Source organism: Tachysurus vachellii, chromosome 12 (genome assembly GCF_030014155.1).
Source record: "Tachysurus vachellii isolate PV-2020 chromosome 12, HZAU_Pvac_v1, whole genome shotgun sequence".
Lineage (NCBI taxonomy): Eukaryota > Metazoa > Chordata > Actinopteri > Siluriformes > Bagridae > Tachysurus > Tachysurus vachellii.
Window position 1 is genome coordinate 1,116,530 of NC_083471.1, and position 10,000 is coordinate 1,126,529.

General features: G+C 40.0%; 1 protein-coding gene across 5 annotated transcripts in view; it reads right to left on the reverse strand.

Moving 5' to 3' along the window:
• The window catches only part of ptprk (protein tyrosine phosphatase receptor type K), a 105,684-nt gene that overhangs the window by 5,456 nt on the left and 90,228 nt on the right, over nt 1–10,000 (reverse strand). For all 5 annotated transcript variants that reach the window (XM_060884367.1, XM_060884368.1, XM_060884370.1 and 2 more), the window contains 8 exons: nt 7,609–7,790; nt 6,276–6,363; nt 5,494–5,570; nt 3,645–3,681; nt 3,385–3,482; nt 2,247–2,363; nt 1,726–1,880; nt 369–504 (listed from right to left, as the gene is read on the reverse strand). In XM_060884367.1, the coding sequence (XP_060740350.1) occupies nt 369–504; nt 1,726–1,880; nt 2,247–2,363; nt 3,385–3,482; nt 3,645–3,681; nt 5,494–5,570; nt 6,276–6,363; nt 7,609–7,790 (890 nt within the window). The remainder of the gene's footprint in view (nt 1–368; nt 505–1,725; nt 1,881–2,246; nt 2,364–3,384; nt 3,483–3,644; nt 3,682–5,493; nt 5,571–6,275; nt 6,364–7,608; nt 7,791–10,000) is intronic.

Consider the following 10,000-nt stretch of genomic DNA (forward strand, 5'->3'; position numbering starts at 1 on the left):
GTGTGTGTATGCGTGTGTTTGTGTTCATGTGTATGTGTGTGTATGCGTGTGTTTGTGTTCCCATGTGTGCATGTGTGTTTGTGTTCCCGTGTGTGTGTGTGGATGTGTGTGTGTGTGTGTATCTGTGTGTTTGTGTTCCCGTGTGTGTGTATGTGTATGCGTGTGTTTGTGTTCCCGCGTGTGTGTGTGTGTGTGTGTGTATGCGTGTGTTTGTGTTCCTGTGTGTGTGTGTATGCGTGTGTTTGTATTCCTGTGTGTGTGTGTGTGGATGTGTGTGTTTGTGTTCCCGTGTGTGTGTGTGTTTGTGTTCCCGTGTGTGTGTGTGTGTGTGTGTGTGTGTGTGTGTGTGTGTGTGTGTGTAAACACACCTCGGTCTGCACCATGTTGATGCGTCGTGACCGGAGAGCTTTCACACAGTTGTAAATGTCCACCACGCCTTCGCGCTCCGCCATGTCCAACATGATGTCAATCACAATGTAACATCCTGTACGGCCCGCCCCCGCACTGACAAACAGGAAGTGACATCACAACAATCACTGAAGGTGAGGGAATTATCTAATTATTAGTCTTTTTAATGTAAACAGTACGAATGTCTTTCTTTCTTCTCTATATTTATACATAGTGTTGTGTTTATACTGTATATTATATTGTGTTGTGTTTATACTGTATATTATATTGTGTTGTGTTTATACTGTATATTATATTGTGTTGTGTTTATACTGTGTATTATATTGTGTTTATACTGTATATTATATTGTGTTGTGTTTATACTGTGTATTATATTGTGTTTATACTGTATATTATATTGTGTTGTGTTTATACTGTATATTATATTGTGTTGTGTTTATACTGTATATTATATTGTGTTGTGTTTTTACTGTATATTATATTGTGTTGTGTTTATACTGTATATTATATTGTGTTGTGTTTTTACTGTATATTATATTGTGTTGTGTTTATACTGTATATTATATTGTGTTTATACTGTATATTATATTGTGTTGTGTTTATACTGTATATTGTGTTGTGTTTATACTGTATATTGTGTTGTGTTTATACTGTATATTATATTGTGTTGTGTTTATACTGTATATTATATTGTGTTGTGTTTTTACTGTATATTATATTGTGTTGTGTTTATACTGTATATTATATTGTGTTGTGTTTTTACTGTATATTATATTGTGTTGTGTTTATACTGTATATTATTTTGTGTCTCTGTTCTTTTATATATCTGCATTTCTTTCTCTTTGCTGCTGTAACAGAGAAATTTCCACATTGTAGGACGAATAAAGGTTTATCTTATCTCATCTTATCTTATTATTAAATAAACATTTCAAGAATGCCATTAGGAAGTGAAAAAGGTCTAATTTACATTTACAGTAAACAACACTTCAAAAAATATTAAAGAAGAAACATCAGAATCCTGATTATTTTTATATTAACGTTAATTTAAAATAAATGTTTAAGGACAAACAAAAGACTACAGAAAGAAACCTGATTGTGTGTGTGTGTGTGTGTGTGATTGTACTCCTGCTGCAGAACAGCAGTGCACACAAACCCACATCCTGTGACACACACACACACACACACACACACAGTTATAGATAATATCTCTCCAGCAAAACATTACATTGTAACAGGAAGTGCCAGACTGAAGAACCCCCAGATTTCCCATAAATGCACTGTGTGTGTGTGTGTGTTTGTGTGTTTGTGTGTGTGTACCTGCAGTGCACTACGATGGGTCCTGCAGTCGGAGGGTTGGACATTTTGACGCGGCGGATGAAGGACAACAGTCCTGTAGCGTGATATGGGACTCCGTGATCTGGCCATCCGGTGAAGTGGAACTGCTTCACCTCACGTACCTCATTAAAACCCCTCTGTGGTGAACAAGTGAGTGTTAGAGCGAACACACACGCACGCATGCACACACACACAATAATTCACTTGCTTTATCTCCTAATTAATTAATTAAAGCAATGTTTAATGCCTTTATTTAAATTGTTTATAAAGCTGCACTCGATCACACGAGGATTATTCTTAAGACAAATAACAACGAATTTGAAGAATTAAAATGTTATTAAATAATTCATAAATATGTATAAATATTTAAAAATATTAATAAATGAATATTTAATTAATATAAAGAATGAATTAGAAATGAAATATATCTTTGCCCTGTTTACAGATTTTTCCTCAGATTATTTGATAAATAAGTAATGAAACCTCGGTCGTGTCTCACTCACCCTCTCCAGAGTGAAGGTGCGCACTACGTACTCCGCCAGCGGCTCCACCTCCACGAACGTCACCTTAAAGTCTCCGTACACTTCCGCGTCGTCGGGCCAGTACTTATAACACTTCACCTGAAGCGGAAACACGAGGGTCAAAGCCACAGTGAAAACTTTCCCATCATCACTACAGACACACAGAGTTACGACTTACACCACGGCTCTGCTCAGTGCTGCGCTCTGATTGGTCAGAAACTGTTTGAGATTCTCTAGGACTTCATATCAGCTCACTCACGTTCTGTAACATGTACTACAGGAGTCTCCGGTTTCAGAGCTAAAGCTGAACAATTTAGTTTTCTGAAATCTTCAGGACGGATTTTTGCAATTTTTCCGTCTGCTATAACGTGAGAATGGGAACTGACTCGTTTCCGCTAACCATAAAGGTAACTATAAAGGGATAAAAAAAAAGTGTCGCTGTGTAATAAACTAAAACTGGCCTGTTTAATGAAGTGCCGTGGTGTAAAAGGAAGAGAAACAAGTCAACATTTAGGTCACAACACAGTCACAAACACATGCTAACTCTCTCGAGTTCAGTAATAAATGCTAACGTGTTGAGTGTGGTGGTTGCTACCTGCCAAGCTAGTGAACATTAGCATCAGTTTATTGGCAGCTTTAATAATCCACCTTACCCTAGAACATCTGGATACGGGTTTAAAGATAATTCGTGACCATTAGGTAACCATAGCAACCACAGTCACCACACGTCACGAGCATAATCATGCAGCTGCAGGCACGCGTTAACCCTTTGGAGAAGTTTATCAGACTTTAGATACTCTAATGTAGATGGAGATTCTTCAGTTTGGACAATTCGCCTTTCTGCTGGATCAGTAAATCGAATAAAATGGCCTTGGACCAAATGAGTGATCTCCTGAATTAGATTATCGGACTCTGTAAACTTCCTGGGGTGTGTTTTTAAAAATAAAAGTCATTTCCATTGGCTTCGATTTCTCTTCAAAGGGTTGTGGCGGTTTGGAGGCCATCACATCGCGCAAACACAAAATAACAACAACAACAACAACAACATCATCATCATCATCATCAACATCATCAACATCATGGCCTCCAGCATTCCGCAGCAGGCAATAGAACAACATACCCGTCCCACCTCCACCAGGTTGGTTACCATGACGATACACGCCGACTGCTCCTGCCAGATCATCCTCCAGAAATCATACACAGTCTCGTGAACAGGACCTGATGAGAAGATTGTTGAAAATAATGATTATAATAATAATAATAATAATAATAATAATAATAATAATAATAATAATAATAATAAAGTTTTCTTCATGACCAAAACGACACGGCGAGAATTTCCATCATGAACAAAAGAATCAGTGAGGACGCTGTACACACCTTGTGTTGCGATGTAGTGACTCGGCCTCTGGTAGCCCTGTGACACAAACACAACAGGAGAAAACTCTCTTTAATCCTCAGCACCTAAAAGTCTTCTTCTTTACACCATTTAATTCTGAATATTCTGAAACTCTAAGTGGCTCCTGCAGCCGTCCTGCTGCACCTTCAGCAAAAAGATAAAGCGAAGGCGATAATTCAATTATTACCGAGCTGCAACTCCTTCTGATTTAACTTGCACTTACGGCTGCTTTCCCATCTGTCAGCTACTTTATTTGCAGGAGTGAACGACTGCTAATCACCGAACGCTAGCAGATGAGCAGCACTGCTGTGTCATCAGGAACAAGATGGAATTTTTTTTAAATAAGAATTTTACAAGAAGCTAAACGTCACTTTAGAACTGTATCATAAAACAATACGGTTTATTTAAATATATTAGCCAACAGTGGCAGATTTTTTTTTAATAGCCATCACTGGGAATGAAATAAAAGGTGATCTATTTTTCCCCCTCGAATATATTTAAAGGATGGAGATTTAACAACTGAATAGTTTTATTAATAAAGTTTCCACAGAGCCGTCTGACCAATCAAAACACAGCGTAGGCTGGAGTCAGTCTGGAAGGGGGTGTGGTTAATATTATCAAAACAATTCTGTTCCTAAACACAGCTCGTTAATATGTACTATTTCTAATATAGCTAGCCTTATTATTATTATTATTTTTATTATTATTATTATTATTATTATTGTTTGCGAAAAATATAATACAAAATATATTGACTAAAATGTAACTGCTGTGTGATTAGAAACAAATGTTTAATGTTAAAAACGATTAGCTAGCGAGAGATCGCACTTTCACAGGCTAGTTACTATCTGTAGTTTATCTAGCGATACACTGCATCGTGTCATATACAGCTAGCTAGAATGAACTTAATATTCTCTAATGAACAATATACCAACATTTTAACATGATTGATTTCTCCAAAAAAACTGTAATAGTTGGATTTATTTTGATATTAACGTTATGGTGCCACCACTTTGGACGGTTTTCTGTTTAAATAAAACATCTCAGCAAACGTCACATTGTTGTCTTGCTATCTAACGTGTGACCCTCCTCAAAAAAAGCAAAACAGGAAGAGCGACAAAATAACCATGACGGATGAGTGTGTGATGGTGTGATGGAGAAAACGATGAAACACAAAGGCATGATGAAGGACAGGAGAGAGAAAGAGAGAGAGAAAAAAAGTGAGAGAGAGAGAAGAGAAGAGAAGAGAAGAGAAGAGAAGAGAGAGAGCGAGAGAGAGAGAGAGAGAGAGAGAGAGAGAAGAGAAGAGAGAGAGAGAGAGAGAAAGAGAGAGAGAAAGAGAGAAAGAGGGAGAGAGCGAGAGAAGAGAAGAGAAGAGAGAAAGAGAGAGAGACAGAGAGAGAAAGAGAGAGAGACAGAGAGAGAGAGAGAGAGAGAGAGAGTGAGTAAGTGTGCTATAGAGAAAAAAAGCCATGCATTCACCATGCAGATGATACAGAAGAGTTAAAAGGGGACGTGTGTGTGTGTGTGTGTGTGTGTGTGTGTGTGTGCGTGTGTGTCCTACAGGAAATGAAAAATTACTTACATCCCTGTACAGCCAAATCTAGGGCCCAAAATCAAGAGCGTAAGAGTGAGAGAGAGCACAACAGATGAGTCAGTGAGTCTCTATCAGCACCTCCACCGAAGGCAAGAGAAAGAAAACGGTAAGAATCGTGTATAAATCTGGAGAAGGAACGCATGCTGACATACGAGAGAGGGAGAGCTGTTTCTCACACCTTCACCAAGGGAGGAGGAGGAAGAGGAGGAGGAGGGACACACAGCGCCACTTACGTCTATGTAGTTGGCGTTGATGTAGTCAGATGAGGGGTCGTCTTCCACCGGCTGCAGGATCACTCGAGAATGATCGTCTGGACACGGGCAGGAAACGTACACACACACACACACACACACACAGACAGAGACACACACAGACACACGCGCGCACACACAGAGACACACACAGAGACACACACACAGACACATGCGCACACACACAAAGACACACCCAAAGACAAACGCACGCGCACACACACGCGCGCACACAGAGACACACAGACACACACAGACAGAGACACACAGACACACACGCACACACACGCACACACATGCACACACACAGACACACACGCACACACACGCCCACAGAGACACACACACAGAAACGCACACACACGCCGACACAGAAACGCACACACACGCCGACACAGAAACGCACACACAGAGACACACACACACACACACACACACACAGAAGGAGAGTTTAGATTAGATTAGATCAGTTCAACAACCGTTGTGTTTTTTTGCAAATAAATGAAAGACAAGCTGCTCTCATCAGACAACTTCATTAGTTTATATAATATAAAGGATTTTCCCCCCAAACAAACAGAACTAAACAATGTGTGTGTCAGACGAAGGGTTTTTTTTGCCTTTGTTGCCCCCTTCTTCCTTCTGCTTTAGACCTGTTCTGGAATCATTCCATCATGAACATCATGCACTAAAAGGTTTGGTGTTAAACCCTCTGAGCTCCTCAACACTGTTCAGTTCAACACGTTCTTTACGTCTCAGTAACTCACATGCAATGATGTTGCCGTAGCGATTTTTTGTCCGGTTCTGCTCTTTCTTGGCCACGTCCCATGAAGCCGACTGACCCTCAAAGAAACTCTGCCACAGGAAGAAAAAAAGATTTAGTGTTAAATTTAAACTGAAATTATATAAAAATATATAAATCTAAAGATCCACGTTTGGTTAAAGACCTTGAATTGTACACAATAACTAAAAATCCCTGACATCAGGTGTGAACTTGTTGCTAGTGTTTTTTGGTTCTCACACACTGCACACACACGAGTCTGATGACCTGAACGCAGCATGAACTCAACACAGCTACACTCACAACACTGTTTACACTTCAGGGTCCTTACACACTACACACTCCTGAATGTTCAGCTAACGTTAGCTTCATATTCACTAATGGATTAAAATATTTCTTTTATTTTGTTACTTTAAGAACTAACTTAGATATTTAACACTAATATCATCTATTTGTTTATTGTTTATTAACCTGAAATGATTATAATGTCGACACGAACGTTCATCTGTCCGTCTCTCTGTCCGTCTCGTGGTTATTCAGTGGGGGGTGGAGGAGGGCTAATCCTCATAATACTAATAACACAACTAAAAGCAAAAAGCACCAAATCTAATTCATTCATCCATCTTCTACCGCTTATCCGAACTACCTCGGGTCACGGGGAGCCTGTGCCTATCTCAGGCGTCATCGGGCATCAAGGCAGGATACACCCTGGACGGAGTGCCAACCCATCACAGGGCACACACACACACACACACACACTCTCATTCACTCACGCAATCACACACTACGGACAATTTTTCCAGAGATGCCAATCAACCTACCATGCATGTCTTTGGACCGAGGGAGGAAACCGGAGTACTCGGAGGAAACCCCGAGGTGCGGGGAGAACATGCAAACTCCACACACACAAGGTGGAGGTGGGAATCGAACCCCCAACCCTGGAGGTGTGAGGCGAACGTGCTAAACACTAAGCCACCATGCCCCCCCAATTCTAATCATTTAATAAAAAATTACAATACTTTCATACATCAATACACGACCACATGCAGCCTGACAACACACACACACACACACACACACACACACACACACACACACACACAGAAACAAGGACGAGATATTAGACTGTATTTCTCTCTGTAGTATAAAATAATGTGCTGGAAGTTTTCACTTGTCTGTAAAACCACCAACTAACAGGAAGTGTTTTCTGTGGTCACCAAGTCCCCTGCTATAATACGACTATTAACAGAACAGGAAGTCACCCGTCAGTCACGGCTTTATTGAGGTGTGTGTGTGTGTGTGTGAGACAGACACATCACCTCGTACTCCTCCTTAAAGCCGTAGCTATCAGACGTCTTCATCAGGTTAATGTGCTGCAGTAAATCTGCCACTCGGATGGCTGGGTGAAGTTGTCCTGTCTGATACGGAGACTCCGTTCCTTCACAGTGGAATCGAGGAACATCCAACAACCTGCTGTTTTCTGCTGCTGCATGGTTCTCGTCTACACACACACACACACACACACACACACACAATAAATCAGATTTAATACAACTGATTTAATATATATATATGTATATATATATATATATATATATATATATATATATATATATATATATATATATATATATATATATACATATATATATATATATATATTTTGTGTTAAAAAGCAAAACATAAGAGTAATAAAAGTAAAACTGTCAATCTTTAGGTAATTAAAATAAACTAAATTGTAAAAAAAGATCAAATGTAAGAGATCTGAGCTCATTAACACACACAAACCTCAAAGTGTTTAGTTCTGTAGGTTGTTTTACATGTTTACTTAATGACACCTATTCGTATAAAGATCCCCGCTCTGGATCCTGTGTTAGTCCTGACCTCATTAACACCAGACAACATAAATGTTTAACATTTCAGAGCATTTCGTCCTGTAACACTCTCATGGGATACACTGTGGGATACGCTGTGGGATACGCTGTGGGATACACTGTGGGATACACTGTGGGATATGCTGTGGGATACGCTGTGGGATACGCTGTGGGATACGCTGTGGGATACACTGTGGGATATGCTGTGGGATACGCTGTGGGATACACTGTGGGATACGCTGTGGGATACGCTGTGGGATACGCTGTGGGATACACTGTGGGATACACTGTGGGATACACTGTGGGATACACTGATACACTATAGTATATAACAGTACAGTATATATACAATACTGTTTAGTGTATAATGATAAACAGGTCCGTGGGCAGTTTAAGGCTTTAAATAAGTAGTCAGGAAAATGATGTGGAGTCAAGGACATGGTATAAATCTGTATGATATGCCATAGTGCTAAAGAGATTTAGAACAGACGCTTCTATTTTATATACACATCTGCCTTCCTGCCTGTCTGTCTGTCTGCCTGTCTGTCTGTCTGTCTGTGTCTGTCTGTCTGCCTGTCTGTGTCTGTCTGTCTGCCTGCCTGTCTGTGTCTGCCTGTCTGTCTGTCTGCCTGTCTGTGTGTCTGTCTGCCTGCGTCTGTCTGTCTGCCTGCGTCTGTCTGCCTGTGTCTGTCTGTCTGTGTCTGTCTGTCTGCCTGCCTGTCTGTCTGTCTGTCTGTCTGTCTGTCTGCCTGTCTGTCTGCCTGTCTGTGTCTGCCTGCCTGTGTCTTCCTGTCTGTCTGCCTGTCTGTCTGCCTGTCTGCCTGCCTGTCTGCCTGCCTGTCTGCCTGCCTGTCTGCCTGCCTGTCTGCCTGTCTCTTATCCACCACAGGACAATTTTGAAGAACCACAAATCAGGAACACTGATACACCTCCTCACATCCATCAAACTCCACCAGAACATAAGTGTAAAGCTTCTCGGTTGTCAGCAGTGTCGGATAGAAGTAGCTAGAATTAATAGGTTAAGTAGGTCCACACTTTTGCCCAGTACACAGTAGATCCAGATGGTTCTCTCACTGTACCTGTCTGCAGGCTGTGTATATACACGCACACAGGTCTTCAGACCTCTCATTATTATTATTATTATTATTATTATTATTATTATTATTATCATTATTATTATTATTATTATCGTTAATATTATTATTATTATTATTAACGATAATAATAATAATAATAATAATAATAATAAACTGTTTAATAATTATAACTGAACTGTTATCTGAAGCATATTTGATGTGAGAGAAACAACACACACAAAGTAGTTTTTTCATGCACCTGAGCTGAGATACAGTATAATCACATCCCTGTGTTAGCCATGACCTCCTGAACACACACTGTGTTGAATCTTTGAAACAACACACACAGACTAACCCTCTTACTATTCTTTTTTTTGGGGGGATGACACAGTGTCACACAGTGTGTTCAGGAGGGGAAGACTGACACAGGGGTGTGATTACTTTCGTCTTATCACACTCCACAGCTGAGATGTAAACTAATGTATGATATTAACACTATAATGTGTTGTGCTGTGATGTGGGTACAGAGAACTACAACAGCTCAAAGCTCCACAGTGTGTGATGACGAAACTCTACAGCTCTGTTTGTGTAATATTGCTGGTTTACTGATCCCCGAATATTAGATATTAGATTATACAGACTGATCCCCAAATATTAGATATTAGATTATACAGACTGATCCCCGTATGTTAGATTATACAGACTGATCCCTGTATGTTAGATTATATACAGACTGATCCCCGTATGTTAGATTATACAGA